At 43.4% G+C, this 17,413-nt stretch overlaps 1 protein-coding gene across 1 annotated transcript; it reads right to left on the bottom strand.

The window, feature by feature from the left end:
* Positions 1–6,602: 6,602 nt before the first annotated feature.
* GORASP1 (golgi reassembly stacking protein 1) lies at positions 6,603–16,718 on the bottom strand. The gene is made up of 9 exons (XM_082479112.1): positions 16,576–16,718; positions 13,916–13,996; positions 12,686–12,889; positions 11,893–11,979; positions 11,406–11,536; positions 10,710–10,851; positions 10,026–10,170; positions 9,516–9,671; positions 6,603–8,796 (listed from the first exon to the last, which is right to left on the bottom strand). Exons 1-9 carry the CDS (start codon positions 16,636–16,638, stop codon positions 8,513–8,515), a joined length of 1,293 nt encoding a protein of 430 aa, XP_082335238.1. The 5' UTR covers positions 16,639–16,718; the 3' UTR covers positions 6,603–8,512.
* Between the last annotated feature and the right edge of the window lie 695 nt (positions 16,719–17,413).

The raw sequence follows: 17,413 nt of genomic DNA, 5'->3' as shown, positions 1-17,413 counted from the left end.
GTCTAATTTTTGGTAACTGTGCTCCAAAACTATGTGACGTTTTGTTAAAACTTCAGACCATTCTGAAAATAACTTCATATGTTTAATGTTAAACTTTAGAAACTTCTCAGCAGATTTCATATTCGTGATATAAAAATACTTATTCTTCTTTTCCTAAGTTTTATATGCAGTTGTTCTTTTGTTATAGATTTATGCAAATCTTCTTTTCACTGTTATTTCTAAAAATCTGTGACTGTCATAGACTCATAGTAATCTTTTATAGAGTTTAACTTATTGGGGGGAGGGGGTAAAGGCATTTCAACTTTTCATGAGAAAATGTGTGGCTGTCCCAGAAGACCATTTGTAGCCAGAACAAATTACAAATCCTCCTAAAGAAATAGTGTAAAAATGACTCTTGTCTGAAGCAGAAGCACAAGTGCCTTCAAAGGGCAGTATATTATTCGAGTTTCTTCAAGAGACACATGCTTTTGCCCTTCCTGTATCTTGCTATCAAGATTTAGGTTGAGGCCTAAAGAAAGTCCCAGTAAATTATATTACTGGGATTGTATTGGTCAAACAAAAAATAAAATATTTTTCATCGTATTTTCTTTTAAAAAAATAATCAAATCATTACCTTCTGCACTCTTAACCTAACTACACAAACTCACTGCTTAAACAAAAAATATGTTTCAGAACTAAGCTAGCCTGTCTTCTTCCCTGTCTTTTGAGAGTCAGTTTCAGTTTTCAATCCCAATTTCTGCATATGCTCAGTTTGACACAATTGTGCTATAACCGCACATTTTTAGTGATATTTGTGAATTAAATGGTTAAACAGAACTGTAACTTTTATTGATAAATTGTCCTGACTTGTATTTATTAATAGTAAGGGTCTATGCTTGTTCCACTAAGCGCTGTTTGGGTTTGGCGTGGTTTTTTTTCTGGTTGTCTTGCTGTCCCGTTGTACACATTGGAATTGCTCCCAGTAATTTTGTTTGAAATCAGCCAAGGTTGTAATTTTTCTTCTTTTTTTTCCCTTTCTAACCATCCCAAAACACAGTTTCAGGAAAGAATGACAGAAGAGTCTGCAATGCCAGAAGGGTAAATGATGTTTCACAGTTGTATAGAATAAAAGGCTTTAGTTAAAATATTTTTCGGTTGTTTTGTGTATTGGATCAATTATGCAATTTTGGAGCTTGGACCGTGTCCACTGAATGGTTGTACTACAAAGGACCGCAGAGTCCTCTGAAGCCTCAAGTAATGGAATGGCTGAAGAAATGGCAGTGCCTTAACAAAATCCGTTAAATGTGGTCTTGTTCTGTGGTTGGATATAAGAAGGCACACGAGCCTTCAGATACAGGCTCTGAGATGCCGTTGAGGGGAAGGATGTGCTGGAGGAGTGCTGTTTGCGTGGACAATGTGTGCTCTTGTGCTGTGAATCTGTTTTGTGCTAACGCCGATGTAGCGCGTAAGACAAGACAGCCCTGCTACAAGTGACTCGTGGCAGTTGGCACTGAGTTTTCTGGAGGTGGAAAGGTTATAGCGCTGCAAGAGACACCTGAGAGACCAAGGCTGGGTTTCCCGGTGCTGAAAACGCCGGTACGGAATACTCAAAGCATTTTTTGTGGGGACTGTCAGCTGGGCTGCGGTGGAGGGGACGCAGTCATTCAGTGACAAGATGCGTTCCCGGAGACTGCCAGCATCCATCGTGGATGGAGTATCAACTGAGAGGAGGGTTTTTTGCTACTGTCTTTCAATTTCTGTCGCCTTTTCTGGAGTTGTGCTGTCTGTAAGAGTCCTGAAGGCAAGCGCAGGAGAGGCCCCTGCACAGCGGTGAGGAGTTAATGAGTCCCATCTCATTGGGACATTATGGACAGAGAGAGAATTTCGGTTTGCCAGAGTCATAGGAAAGGCCACTGACTTGTAGATTTTTTTTTTTTTTTTAAATTTCCAAGTTCACAATGGAAAGGAGTTGTAAATTTAGTATTTAGTAGTGTAACCTGTCTGCCAGAAAATCATTTAATTCGTCTATGACAGGCAAATTTTTTTCCTCTTCAGGTGGGGTAGCGCTGAGCACAGGAGAGCTACGCTCAGGAGTTGCAGGATCATTTCAGGAAGAGAAGAACTACTGGAAGGATTTAGCATTAACTTTTAGAAACACTGAAAAAAAAAAAATAAAAATACTCAAAATAAGCCCTAAGCCAGGAGATGATAATGTAGTCCTAACTCATTGCCAAGTGGTGGGAAAATAAGGGATTTGGGATTTATTCGTTCGATTGTTCATATTCCATGGGAGAGGGGCGCGCGGGGGACTGACAGAGCAGAGCAGAGGGCTGCTCCGAGCACAGCTCTCCCACCGTTCCCGTCACGCAGGCTGGAGCCTGTAGATCTGGAGCTGCTGACTCGGGGGAGAGAGGGCAGTCGCAGAGGTCAGTTCGCTGAGGTGAATTAGCGTGGAGGTACCAGGGGAGGGGGCAGAATGCGTTTGCCCGAGGTGAAGGTGTAGGGTGACTGTTAGCACATGAATCCGGTTACAGTGCTCCAGATTTTGGCCAGTACGTTACACCAGGGTATTACTTTTTCCCTCACAGAGGTCCTATTTGATTCAGACTAGCAATTTCTCGAATTTGATATTTAGCATCAGTCTTCAAGCACATGATTTCACACTTGCAGATGTGCCGATGGCTCCTGAACAGAGTCAGGTGGAGGTACCACCCTGCTAGATATCAGAGCTGTAAACAGCACACGGGCAGTTAAATATCAAGAAAGTGATTGACTAAAATAGTTTCCTGTACTGTGCAGTGGAGGTTTTTCTGTAAGCAGCTGTGCAAACATCATGCAGACCAGAGGTACCGATTAGAGACTGGGTGCGACATGCCCGTTCTCTCTCCGAGGGTACTGTGACACTGTTCTCGCCGTTTTTCATGGGACTGTGGCTGCTTAGTTATTTTTTGTTTGGTTGTAGTCACGTTTCTAAGCTACAATTGCTTTGAAATTGCGTTACAGCAGAACCAAGGCAAATTAGTGTTCGCTTAAGGCAAAGCGGGAGGATGTGTGGACTTTAGTGGCGACGCCCAAGAAATAACAGATCAGCACAGTCAAATCAAATGCAGCGAGTGACCTGTAGCTGCTTCGGCTGAACAGCCAGAGGCAGCGGTGCCAGGTTCTTTCATAATCGCTTGGAAGTGAAAATATTTGCCCAGTTCTGGGGGAAGACGGAGGAGCACAAGGGTGCTGAGGGGAACGCTCGATCAAAGGCTTCTCCCAGGGAAGCTGCCTCTGCTGCTCTCCGTTTCTGCCGAATTCACGGTGCAGGAGCAGAGGAGTGCTGGAATAGCTGGTCTCCCGTGTGCCCTGTTAGTGCTGTAATCCTTAGTGCTTGGTGAGATTAAATTCTGAACCCCCCGAGCAGCTGGAAGTGCGTCGTTCAAGCCCATCAGCACACGTGTGAGTGGTGTGATCTCCACCTAGTGTTGCAGTCCTCCTCCTGGTGGCCTTTCTCAGTTACAGCTAAGAGGAATCCAGTCAAGTGTGGCGATTTGGATGAGCAGCTTCTGATCACAGCCTGGAGTAGTACAGCAGAAGATTCCGTAAATTGTCAAGCCTGCTGTGAAACTTTAAGAGGGAAAACAAAGTCATCGCTGCCTGAATTTGGTATTTCAACAGTTCTTGCCAGTAGTTGTTCCCCTTAAAGACACTAAATACATTCATTCACGTATTCAAGTTCAGCTGGAATTAGTTCAGCATCCATAGTACTGTTAATAATGAGATTTGCATGTTTATCTCTACGATGGTTATTTCGTTATTGTGATTTTGGGGGGTTAGGATCGTTCCTAGTACAGGTTTATTGCTGTCCAAAGCTCCCATGAATGAAGTAATTTACTTCAGAAGGGAGGGCTTGGTCCAACCCGCTGAAGTTCGCCTCACCTGGGGCAGGGCCTGATCAGGTCCTGATCAGGAATAGAGTGGCCAGCAGGACCAGGGCAGTGATCGTCCCCCTGTACTCGGCACTGGTGAGGCCCCCACCTCGAGTGCTGTGTTCAGTTTGGGGCCCCTCACTACAAGAAAGATGTTGAGGTGTTGGAGTGTGTCCAGAGAAGGGCAACAGAGCTGGTGAGGGGTCTGGAGCACAAGTCTCATGAGGAGCGGCTGAGGGAACTGGGGTTGTTCAGCCTGGAGAAAAGGAGGCTGAGGGGAGACCTTATGGCTCTCTACAGCTCCCTGAAAGGAGGTTGGAGCAAGGAGGGGTTGGTCTCTTCTCCCAAGTAACAAGTGACAGGACAAGAGGAAATGGCCTCAAGTTGCTCTAGGAGAGCTTTAGGATGGATAGTAGGAAAAATTTCTTCACAGAAAGGGTTGTCAAGCATTGGAACAGGCTGCCCAGGGAAGTGGTGGAATCACCATCCCTGGAGGAGGTATTTAAAAGACAGGTAGACATGGTGTTTTTGGCAGTGTTAGGTTGATGGTTGGACTCCATGGTCTTAAAGGTCCTTTCCAACCTAGACGATTCTATGATTTTTAGCTGCGCCAGCCTTTGTTGAGTAGAGCTGTGTGTATCTGGGTGGTTGGAGGCCCCACTGCCTCTCCGAGTGCCCAGCCTGTGTTTAACCACCACCAGCACTCAGGTGCTCAGTGGAGATGAGCTTGGCCTAATCCTTGCTCTAACGCTTGAGCTCCCAGCAGCCTCTGGATTTAATGTCTGCCAGACTCACGTCCTCAGCATTGACTGTTAACATTAGAGAGCAGCTCCGGTCTGGAAGGTTATCCTGTTGTGCCTGGCCACACCAAGCCACTGCGTCCAAGCACTCTAAGGTGATATCCTCCTCCCTTTGTTTTGCCTTCCTTGTGATACGGACGAGATCATCCTGCTTGTGTCAGACAGGGAACTGTCACCATTGCGTTTACAGAAGCAATAAGGTAATACACAGCTCTCCGGCTTACCTGGACACAGTAGCTGTTTGGGATGGCTCCTGGTTGGTTGTAGTTTGGGGTTTTTCGGTTTCAAATCCCAAATACAGAAGTGGACCATTCAAGCCGTTTCACTCAAACAGCTCTGTCTTCCACAGCCGTTGTACTTGTTTCAGTCCAACATAAAATATTACCTTCCTTATTCCAGAACTGGCCTATCCCCACAGGCCTTATGAGGTACATCTCTTTCGGAGGAGTACCTGCTCGTTCCCTTTCTGAATTTTCCTCAAATTAGGGTGGCAGCACCAGTGGGATAATCACAAATGCTCCAGCTCGTTCTACAGCACAGAGTCTGTATCGGAGGTGACGGCTCTGCACACACGTGTAAAAGAGTACATTCTCTCTCTGTTTCAGCAGGGAAACTTTCCAAATTGTTAAGAAGTAATTTGCTGAGGAGGTTAAACTGTTTACCTAATTTAAATGATAAATTGGCTGGACGGTCGCACTCAAAAGAGTTGCGGTCAACGGCTCGATGTCCAAGTGGAGAGCAGTGACAAGTGGCATTCCTCAGGGGTCGGTACTGGGACCTGTACTGTTCAACATCTTTGTCAGCGACATGGACAGTGGGGTCGAGTGCACCCTCAGCAAGTTTGCCAATGATACCAAGCTGTTTGGCGAGATAGACACACTGGAGGGGAGGGATGCCATCCAGAGGGACCTGGACAGGCTGCAGAGGTGGGCCCAAGCCAACCTCATGCAGTTCAACAAGGCCAAGGGCAAGGTCTTACATCTGGGTCAGGGCAATCCCAAGCACAAATACAGGCTGGGTGGGGAATGTCTGGAGAGCAGCCCTGAGGAGAAGGACCTGGGGGTGCTGATTGACGAGAAGCTCAACATGAGCCAGCAGTGTGCGATCACAGCCCAGAAGGCCAACCGTATCCTGGGCTGTATCAGAAGTGTGGCCAGCAGGTCAAAGGAGGTGATTCTGCTCCTCTACTCCACTCTCATGAGACCCCACGTGGAGTACGGCATCCAGCTCTGGAGTCCCCAGTATAAGTACATGGACCTGCTGGAGCGTGTCCAGAGGAGAGCCATGATGATGATCCAAGGGCTGGAGCACCTCTCCTATGAGGAGAGGCTGAAAGAGTTGGGGCTGTTCAGCTTGGAGAAGAGAAGGCTCCAGGGAGATCTTATTGCGGCCTTCCAGTCCCTAAAGAGGGCCTACAGGAGAGCTGGGGAAGGACTTTTTACTCGGGCATGTAGCGATAGGACGAGGGGGAATGGCTTTAAACTGGAAGAGGGGAGGTTCAGATTGAACATTAGGAAGAAGTTTTTCACTGTGAGGGTGGTGAGGCACTGGAACAGGCTGCCCAGAGAGGTTGTTGAGGCCCCATCCCTGGAGGTGTTCAAGGCCAGGCTGGACACAGGTCTAGTGGGAGGTGTCCCTGCCTATGGCAGGGGGGTTGGAACTTGATGATCTTTAAGGTCCTTTCCAACCTAAACCATTCTATGATTCCATGATAACGTTATAGCTTAAGAGAATACAATGTACTACTGCAAGAGGTTTAACTCTATCTGGTTTTCTAAACAGGTATGTTAGACCATTGTTCAATTGGATGTTACGAAAAAAGAATCAAGTCTTCACAACTATAAACCCACTCCCCACCTCCCCTTCCAAAGGCCAATTAATATAAAGTAGGCTGGACACAGACTGCCCAAAGTGTTAAGCCATTTATTACTGTGACATTTGAAATTTAGTATTGAGTTTTGACATTTCTGGCTTTTAAGTCTGTAAAGAGGCGCTTACAGTTCTGACAAAGGTGTAAGACTAGAAGCAGTCCTAAACAAACAACAGAAACCAAACAAATAGACCTAGATGGCTTCAGTCATGAGGCTCTGAGACCAAACAAACTTACCTATAGCTTAAATTGCATTCGTTGTTAGTGTTTGGCTGTTCACCGTTGTAGCAGTCAGATGGGGGAAGAGGAAATTGGCAATATAGGGAAAAGAAATCTGTTCACTATTAACACACCATTACAAATCTCTTAACTCTACTACCTGCAGTTAGGGCTAATGCAAAAGGTACTTTGACCATCCTGTTCAGAACTAGTGTCTTATGTGAAAACAGTATTTAAGACTAACGGCAGAGATGAAGGACTATAAAAGAACAGGTTCTACATAAGGGTGTAGTCATGTGCAGCCCTCTCTTTCGTTGCAGCTTCGCCTGCAGCCGCTCAGTGATGCTGAGCTCTCACAGGCAAATCCGTGCGTCCCAGACTCCCCATCCCCTGTTGTCACCAGATTTCTGCCGAGTTAGTCATTTTGCTTACTGACATCCAAAGGGCACACACAATACAGGAACTGATCAGGAGACAGGGCAGGGGAAAGGAAATTAAAAAATATTGTTCTAAATAATCATACTCTAGTTTATCGCTTAAACACGCGCCAACCTTGTTCCCTATTCTCTTAATTTATGGAAGATTTTCCCCACAGGAACCGTACCAGCTATAGTGAAGTCATTCCCAGTCAACAGCTTTAAAATTCCATGATAAATCACTGCCCTGAGGGTTACACAAACACCTGTATTTCTTTCATTGTTCATTTCATGTTTGCTATTACACTCAGAAGCTATTTAAGACAAATGCAAACAAAACACAAAAGCAATAGCTGTTGCTGCACTAACATGTTCCATCCTCCTGTTTTAAACTTACAACAACTTATATAAAAATAGAAATGGGTAAACAGAAAAGCACAACTAAAGAAAAGCTATTTCTCTGTCGCTACAGAATCCAGGATATTTCAACTCCACTGAAAAGGTCAATCACCCTGAAAACACATGGGCCTGACTTAACATCATCTTTAACTTCAGTTTGTTTCAAATAACCATCACAATTTCCCTCCCCCCCCCCCTTTTTTTTTTTTTTTAAATAAACTGTGAGACCACCCCATGATTCATTGAAGAGCTGAAGTGAATGATAGGACCCACCAACATGATTTTTTCCTATTTATATGCTGCAACTTCAAACCATATAGTACTTCCTTTCCTGCAAAAGGAGGTGTAGAGAAGGTACATGAATAACTGTAGCAGATAAGGGACTGTAAAACAAGAAAAGTAACAGTTTGTAGAGTAGTAATTAGGAATAAAGAAGATACCTTGGGGTAGGAAATGCCTCGAAAGTCACCAGACTTTCTAATTAAGGTGTACCATTAGAAAAGCTCTCTAGCAAGTCAAAACCATAATTATTTTTTTTTTTAGTGCCATCAATTGTACTGAGAAAATAATCATTAAGTGTCCGTGTCCAGGCAGAGCGCCTTCATAAATACATTCAGGAGCGCTTGTAGGCAAAGGTGAATTCAGGAACTTGATGTTTCACCAGTGTCCAACTTGTTTCTGCATTAATTTCTCCATTTATTTGGTGATTTTGGACAGCATTCAAAGCTTGAACACAGATCAGTCCATTAAACAATGATTGGGAAAGACAATAAGATATGTATTTCATACGATTTCTTTTATAATATTGTCTACACTAACAAAATAGAATAGCTGTAATTCTTTTAAGATCAGAAAAATATTCCAAGCTGTAGTATTACAGCATACGGCAGTCTGTAAACCAAAGCAGCACCCTTTTCACTCATGATCTTGTCCAGCTTCTTCCTCTTTCTGTTCACATGCCGCTTCATCATCTGTTTTCACCGGAGTAGTGGTTAACGAACTCTCAGTACTGTTTAACAGCAGCTTTGTTTCTTGGTCATCAGGACCGGTTCCTAGTGTTGTTTTTGAAGAAATTTCATTAGGAAGAGTAAAAGAAGGTAAAGTTGTGATTGAAGGCAGTAGGTTGTCCAGCTGGGGCTGCTTGACTGTGCCTTCAGAATACTTGGTTACATCTTCAGGGTCCAAAGCTGTGGCGTTTTCTGGAAAAGAGAAAGGATTTGTAAAAAAAGCAAAACCTGTCAGACTAACAGACAGTGCTTCGGGTTACCGTACATCTAGAAAATCAGCTTGAATGAGATACCTTGTACAGGCACATCACCAGAGTCACAACTGTCAAATACATGGGCTGTGTTTACTCAGGTCCCCCCAAATCCAATAAAACCTGATGGCTAAATCCCAAATTCTTAAGAGACCACAAACAATTTAGTTGCTGTATTCTTATACTAGAAATGTTTTATTTGTGTTACAACTCTTACCCACAACTCTTCCCTTTCCGTTTTAAAATGGAAAGGCATCCATAATATGAAGATTTTTCTTTTTTTTTTTAAATGGAAAAGTCACTATTAAATGACTGTAGTTTTGTTTTCACTGTACAACTGGGAATACAAGCCCATAGTACAAAAATTCTTTACACTGATTTTAGAAATAACTACTTTTAAGCTCAGTTCATTTGGCATCATCGACATTTTCATTTGAAGAAAGACACACATTCTGTAAACTTATATAAAAGCATATTGGTTTTTGTCCACTTCTATACCCGATTTCTGCTGCTTTTTCCATCTCATTTTAGCCAATCCCCTTTCTAATTTTTCTTTAAATTGGCTTATTTCCAAAAAGCACGATACTGTTGAGCAAGAATGAGTTGGTGCCGTTCCAGAAATGAGGTCAGAGGCCTAAAAGAAACTGTGAAGACACTTACCAAAATAAGCAGAAGCATCATTGTTTGACATTGACTTTTCAGTGCCTACTAAAGCTTCTGCTGCTGGCATGTTGAAGGAGGCAGATGAAGACGCATTGGAGACTTTGGTTAAGTCAGTGAGTTCAGGAAATGAAATACCAGACATGTCTAGAAATCCTGAAGAAGAAAGTAATTACAGTACTGTTTTATATATACCACAAAATTCTTGATGCAAACAGACTTGTTCTATCCAGACTGAAGTCCCCTCCTTGCTAAATGCAAATAAATTTAACCTAAAAGTTAGCTGGCATCAGTGGAAAGACTTCTGTGTAATGTTAACCTCAGTCAGGCTCACAGTACCCAAATTCTACAGCTCTGAAATCCTGTGAAGTCAAAAACTTTAAGGAAAACACCACCAATGCTCATAGTTCTGCGTTTAAGTCTCAAACTTGTTTAGACCTTATTAGTTTACTTACATGTCCTCTAAATAATTACTGAAAAAAAAAAAAAAAAGCACCTAAGAAAATATACCTGGGTCCATAACTCTCTGGAGAGGGGGAGGAGGAGAAAGTGAGCTTTCTGGTGAATAACCACTCATTTCTTGATCTGTGGAATGATCCAAGTTCATAACTGTTTCAGAGTTGTCATTCTGAGAAGTAGGTGCCAATAACGGAGTCTGGAATAACACAGTAAGAAGGAAAAGCATCTTTTTATCTTGAAAGCTTCACCTGAAGGTGACATTCCTATGAAAGCATTCTGCCTCAGTCTCCAAGTACACCAATTCAGAGAGAACCTATGATGCCAAAACTGACAGTCAAGCCACCGATTAGGACATGTTCCAATGTAGCCTTTTATAGCCAGTAAGTTCTCAGAAGAACAGTCCATACTTACTTTCTCATAGGTGTATTGTATTTCCTAGTGAGCAGGGTATTCTTCTAACACGATTCTCATTGACTAATGCAGCTGTAGCATGCAAGTTTTCAAGACAGGAAGAAAATATCTGGCAAAAATTAATATCAGCCAACACTGGTGATCTGTTCTGATCTGTCAACTTCTCAGCATCATCAGCTCTCGCTTTCCCTTCACCTAACTCCATTTCATTCAAGCAAAATCGTATGCTGTACTCAAACATACTGTATTATGAATGTTCCAACAAGTGGAAATTTTTGAAACTCCAGAGAACGTGCCAGAGATAGGAACTTATTTCTTACATACCTCTGTGTAACCGTTAGTAGACGGTACAGGAGTTCCAGCTTCTGGTAAGGGCGAAGGTGGTTTGCTTTCTGGCTTTTTCTTTGATACTAGGGACTGTGTTGGAATTCTGTGCAAATAGCCATATCCAATACCACACCCTAAACTGTACAAGAAAAGTAAAACAAGACATGAAAAAATGTGTTCTTAAAGAGCTAGTAAGCATTTTAAATTTTGACTCCTTTTGTTATAAAGGGTTTGAGTCTTTAATCTATAGCAAGAAATACCTACCTGCAAGAATCGCTTAGCTTACTTATAGTACTCAAGGAGCACTCTGCAACTGACATTTAGCCATACGTAGCTTAGCTTTCAGTTGATTATTTTTAAATCTTTACAAAATATATGACCTGACCCAATTTGGATTTTGTTCTTGCTTTAACCAAATATTTGGCTGTCAGAACACAGCTAGTGAAACTTCTACCAGGGAAGCCAACACAGGTTTAGCAATTGGTTTCAGCTCTTTCATTATGAAAAGACAAACAGTTTTGTGTGACAAGTGTAAGGAAACAAGGCTTAGCTTGAAAGCAACAAGCTGTAATCAATAATAATAATAATAATAATAATAATAATAATAATAATAATAACAATAATCTTAATGTGAGCTCATTTACAGTGAGCATATAACCTGTCATCAGGCAGTGACTGTCCGGTGATCAGTACCTTCCTTCTCCACCCCAAGCTCCATTGGGAGTCACAACTACCTCTCGAATGGAATCTGCTTCAGTGTTATAAACCATCAGCTTCAGCGGCTTCCCCTCATGGGATTCAATCAGTGAAAAGAAATCCTCTGACTAAGAAAAAAAGAAAGTAGTAGTATTACTCAAATGTGTAAGACAAGGGGCTGGAAGCAAGTTAGCATTTTACTCAGTTCTTGACTTCAACATGGGATATTAAAAACCCAATGACGCGTTAAAACTCACTAGTGTAGTTTGATCTTTAAGGGCAACTTTTTTATTGTCACATTAAAAAAAAATAATGTTTACCTCAACCATAAAGTATTTGTCGTATACATCAACCTCCCAAAATCCCAAAAAACTATCCCCATACGTTTGATGTACACACAATTCGATTTATCAAAAACCAAACCCTACAACATACACTTGGCAAGCATGAAGATAATCACTACTTGAAGGAACATGCAGCCTACCTCCTGAAGAATCTGATCAGATCCAACAATGTAGTCAGTGTACGGCTGGAGACCAGCTAGAGCCGCAGGAGATGCAGGTTCAACATCCTGTGGAAGAACAACATGTGTCATCCGCACTCGAGCAGGATAAAGTACCCCAAGATCAGAAATAAAAGCTAACTCCAAAAACAGAAGAAAAGAACTATTTTGTCCCATAAACAGAATTAAGTCCTTGAACAGTCTACATCTGAGTGTGAATTCTTGTAAAACACACTGAATAAGAAAGACCAAGATACTACCAATTCAAAATGAGATACTCCGAAGATGTTGAGAAGTTGCATTTATCTATTTAAAAAAACAGAAACATAACAAAAGATCACATCAGTCTTTCCTAGGCTCTTCTACTCTTTCTGCTCTCCCTCTTAATTTTAAAATAATATTTTGGTGCTTTTTGCAACATTAATATTACTTGGATGAAGTTTAGCCAACACAGAGACACCTACCAAGCCAGAATCTTTTTTGCTTTTGCCATTGATTCTTTAACATAAGATGAAAAAGAACCTTCTCCCCATCACACACTGACTGGGATAGGGACAGAGTGGGTCGGTTGGGATGGAGTTAGTTTTCTTCGTAGCAATAGGCAACACTAACAGTCACCCCCTACGTGTCCCTCTGCAAATAGCTCAAACTTTCAAGACTGTTGCCTTCTGTGTGATTTCAGTATTGTACTTCTACATGCAAGTTACTTCTAAACATTACACTTTAAAACAAGGTTCTACGAACACAAACGAGCCATCGAAGGATTCTGTCTCACCAAAACGTGCCACACATGTTCATTGGCTCCCTGGAAACTGCAGAACCTCACGCTGGCTCCAAGAAGACCTTGTCCTCCCCACATGTTACTGGGGATCACCTCCACCTCTCTTATTTTCATTGTTTTGATATTATACACCTCCAGCTTCACTGCTTTTTCAGCATTTGCCTTCAGCAGATCTTTCAACATATTGTTTTCTTTATTCTGTAGAGCACAGAAAGAGATATACAATTAGCATTATTTCTATTTGCACTGTAAGGTAGATGGCACACCTGTGGCAGAATTTGAATACAAAGAATCAAAACCATCAAAGTTTAGGGTCTGAGTTTCACGATTGGTCCCAGCAGTTCAATTTTCTTTTATTAGAAAGAGGTCAATACTGTCCGCTCACGTCCCTTTACATATGTTCTTACTATTACTCTGTTTCATCACTTATATTCTTGTTGTTCTTAACTGCTATTAAATAGTATCAGCAGTATTAGATCTCAACTACGTAGTCTAACAATAAGCAGCAACATTTTATTTCATGCCTCTGATCCCAGTCCTTATTCAATAACCTTTCAAAGTCATTGCAAATTGACTGTGAAAGGACAGACTATTTGGGAGCAGCTTGATCTTTCACCAAAATCTACCATGACAACTATTACTTCCAGAAAGACACTTCCACTAACAAAAGCAAGACAAACTTAATGAATTCAGTATGAAGGTGAAACATACAAGCAACGCTGCAAGCCTTTTAAAACAGAAAAAACAAACAAACAAACCAACCAACCAAAACTCAAAGATCCTCTCATAACTCCACATAGAGGAACTGCGTTCCCAGTCTTAAAGTATAAGCAAAACAGGTTATGATTCTTTTCCACAGTTTATCAAATGTTGAAACAAGTTTGTTTAAACAAATGTTGAGCTCTTACCATTGACTCACCAGTTCAATATTCACCTTGTGGCAGAAAATGTACATGAATGAGTAATATCATAAGCATTGTGTTAACCTATTAAGAAGTAGAGGTGACTAAAGGCATAAATAAGACACTTTCCTCAAATCTGGATCCAGCCAGAGAGGAGATTTTGAACATCACCAAGTTTTATTTTACCTTTCTAATGCCATATACAATGTCCAGTGTGAAAAGCTTTCTTTACTGCAACAGCTTTGGATCCTACCCTGCATCTTTAAAACACCCATAATTCATGCAGGGGAAAAAAAATAAAATGAAAGCATTTGAGACTTACAAGCCTAGTGTGTCCTATGGCAATGATGAAATCAAAGAAAGGTTCCAGTCCTCCTTGTTGAGCTGGGGAGTTTTCTTGAACCTGCAAAACATACATTTTATTTTTATTATACATTGATCTCTAGTTACAGTAAGTGACAGTGTTAATCTTTACACTTGATTCAATATTTACTTTTGAGTTGAACCAGAGATAAGATACTAAATTGCAGACCTCAGGAAGTACTCCAAAACTGTGAACTTATTTTTATAAAGCTATGAACAGGTGCCCAAATTAAGCAGTAAAAAACAGGTTTTGAACTATGTACAAGACAAGTATTGTGATTCAGAGTGTACAGCATGGAATTATTAAATACTGAAGACTCTGGAGAAGGGCTTAGTTTTCAAAGTGCTGCTTCATGATTTTCTTCCATGCTACTAGTAGCCTGAATGCGCTTGAGAGTCCCCAGTTACATGACAGCCATTTTTTACATAAACACAATTTATAGCACATTAGAATAGGAACACTTAAAAGAATATGCTACAAACGATGGCTAACCACAAGTACTGGTCAAGACATTGTCATCACTTACAATAGGTTCATAAGACATAAGAGTTGCAACATCTCAATTTCATTATAACCGAGTTATCGTAAAACAGATGTAATAAAGAAACAGAGAATACCTATTAAAATGCATTCACACCAGTATAAAACCCACCAAAAGTTACACAGAACTTGATACATGCAGAGCATATGCACTTCAAAGTATATAACAAAGCAACACGATATTAAGGGAACCATTGCAAACCTGCTAACAGTCTGCACTGCTTTTAACTTTACTTTTTGTGAACTCAGCAGTACAGCCCTTAACCCACAGTATATTTGACTCCTAAAAGCCACCCCACGATTGAAGTGTTAAGTTACAATCCACACATCTAAACTAAAAAGTTCATTGCTAGCAACATTAAAACTGATGTATCTTATATTTGGTATTGTGTTACCAAATTTCTAGATTATTTTTTTTTTAATAAAGTTGTATCACTATTGGGGCTTTTGCTGGCATAACTGTCTATGCAAGTTATAAAATATACATAAGTAATAGCATAGTTACTTCTGCAGAAGGTTTTGAAGCAAAAAAATCATCACGCTTTATTATTAAACAGTCAAGACTGACCACTGTAACAACAGTTGCAGTGGGAAATACTTTCATCACAACCCTAAACTGCATCAAAAGCAGCCAGCTTATACTGAACCAAGCTGAAGGCTAAAAAAAGTTTACATCCGAATTCTAAATAATGTGCAAGAACCCTTACAATCAAACTATCATGTAACACGATGTCAAACATGAAAATGTACACAAAAAGTACATGGAAGTTATTATGGAGCTCATGACATTGTTGTTCAGATGTCTAAAAGCCATACAGATTCCCACATGAAGCTGCAAGTTGTAAAAAAAGCCTGCTGTATTTGGTTTTCAAAATGACACCATATCAAAAGTTGCATGGAGAGGAAAAAAAAAAAAAAAAAACCAAACAAAAAAACCAAACTGTCTCCTGCATACTGAGGTATCACAGTATCACAGTATGCTAGGGATTGGAAGGGACCTCAAAAGATCATCTAGTCCAATCCCCCTGTCGGAGCAGGAACACCTAGATGAGGTTGCACAGGAAGGCGTCCAGGTGAGTTTTGAATGTCTCCAGAGAAGGAGACTCCACAACCTCCCTGGGCAGCCTGTTCCAGTGCTCTGGAGGTGACCGAAATCATCCTCCAGTATGGACAATTGAGCAGTATCCCGCACTATACGTAAAAGGAGGAGGCATTTCATGACCGATGGTCATTTCTGATGGTGTTAACTCAGTTAAGGAGACTGACAAAAGCAAATTACAACATTGGTACCCTAAACACGTCTTGGGATGCTGAGAAACACAAACTGCTGATGAAGTGGAAAGCAGCATGTGGCAACAAGATTTCCACTTATTTTGGGGAGGAAGACCGCCACCTAAATGAACAGATAACTTATGCAACAACTGTTATCTTATCAGCAATACCTCTGCCCACCTTTAAGCTCCAAAATATGCATTTAAACAACCGCGTGTGCAGACAATAAGCCAGACTGAGGGCTTGGAACAAGCTTGCGTGTACATATATATAGCCCCTGTGAGAAGCAGCCCCTCAGGAAAACACTGGCTGGTGCAGGAATTAACCCCCAACCAAGATGCTGAGAGAGAAATTAGTCAAATCTTCAAGGGAATTTGGAGGGGCGCGGGGAGGAAGGGCTATACTGTTTCTTAAACTATTTCAAATTCCTCGAAAGAAGCCCAAAAGGCTCCCCTGGGCTGCCCAGCAGCCGAGATATCGCAGGTCAAGGCTCCCAGCCCGCTGAAGCCGCCAGGGCGGGTACCCCCTCACCGCCGCCGGGAGCGGCGCGGCCGCTCCTCCCCTGCCGCCGTGGCAGCTCCATGGACGGCGCCAACAGGTGGGGAGGAAGGAAGGAAGTGGGGGGAGCAGGCAGCCCGCAGCCGCAGGCCCGCCGCCCCCATCCCAGCGCTCTCCCCGGTGCCGAGCTCGGGGCCCGGCCTCCCTGAGGCGGGGGGGGGGATCCCGCGCCCCGCCGGCCGTCCCCTCAGCGCCCGCCGCCCCTCACAGCCCTCCCGCCCTCACCGCCCCTGCGGCGGCCGCCTCACCCCGTGTACGTGGAAGCCCTCGGCGCCGCCGTCGGGGACCTCGGAGCTCGAGCCCAGCCCCATGCCGCCCACCGCCGCGGGACGGGACGGGACAGGACAGGACGGGAGGGGAGGCTCAGGCGGCGGCGGCAAGGAGCATGGCCCTCCCGCGGCTCCCTCAGCTGAGGGCGTCGCAGGCCCGAGCAATCGAGCGCCGAGCGCAGCGGACGGGCGCGACGGAGAGAGATGGGAGCTGGGCTCTACTCCGCTGCCTGCCGGCCCGGCGGGGCGCGTGACGGGGGCACGCCCCTAGCGACCGTTGAGGGGGCGGGGGAAGCCAAGCGTTGCTGCGGGAGGGCGGGGCGCGCGCTGCGTGGGCTCGGGGCGGGAAGCGGCTGAGGGGGCCGCGCTGAGGAGAAGAGGCTGAGGGGGCGGAGGGGGCCGCGCCTCGTCGGCCCGCAGAGGGTCTGTCACAGCCCCAAGCCGGACTGCGGCTCTCCCCGGCTCCTCGGAGGGAGGCAGAGATGCAGGCGCCGCGCCCGGGAAGGGAAGGCGGGTGGTCCTTCGCTCTTCCCTCGGCCTATCCTCTCTCCCGCGATGCCCTGAACTCCTTCCGTTTGAAATCGGCGTCGGGATGCTGCCTGCCGAGCCCGGGCAGCCCCCCCCCAGCGTGCAGCTCAATGGCAGTTTGGGTCTCAGAGCCTTTTGGGTTTTGTTTTTTTTTTTTGCAGACTTTTCACTTACAACTTTTTTTTTTTTTTTTTTTTCACGTATATTCTTACAAATCTCGTAAAAAACCGGTTGACTACTGTTCTAACAGCCTTTTAAAAATGACACTCCTGTTAGTGTAATTCGGAAA

Source organism: Vanellus vanellus (assembly GCF_965231255.1).
Source record: "Vanellus vanellus genome assembly, chromosome: 2".
Classification (NCBI taxonomy): domain Eukaryota; kingdom Metazoa; phylum Chordata; class Aves; order Charadriiformes; family Charadriidae; genus Vanellus; species Vanellus vanellus.
The sequence above is the reverse complement of the archived record's forward strand: the minus strand, read 5'-3'. Positions and strand labels throughout refer to the sequence as shown.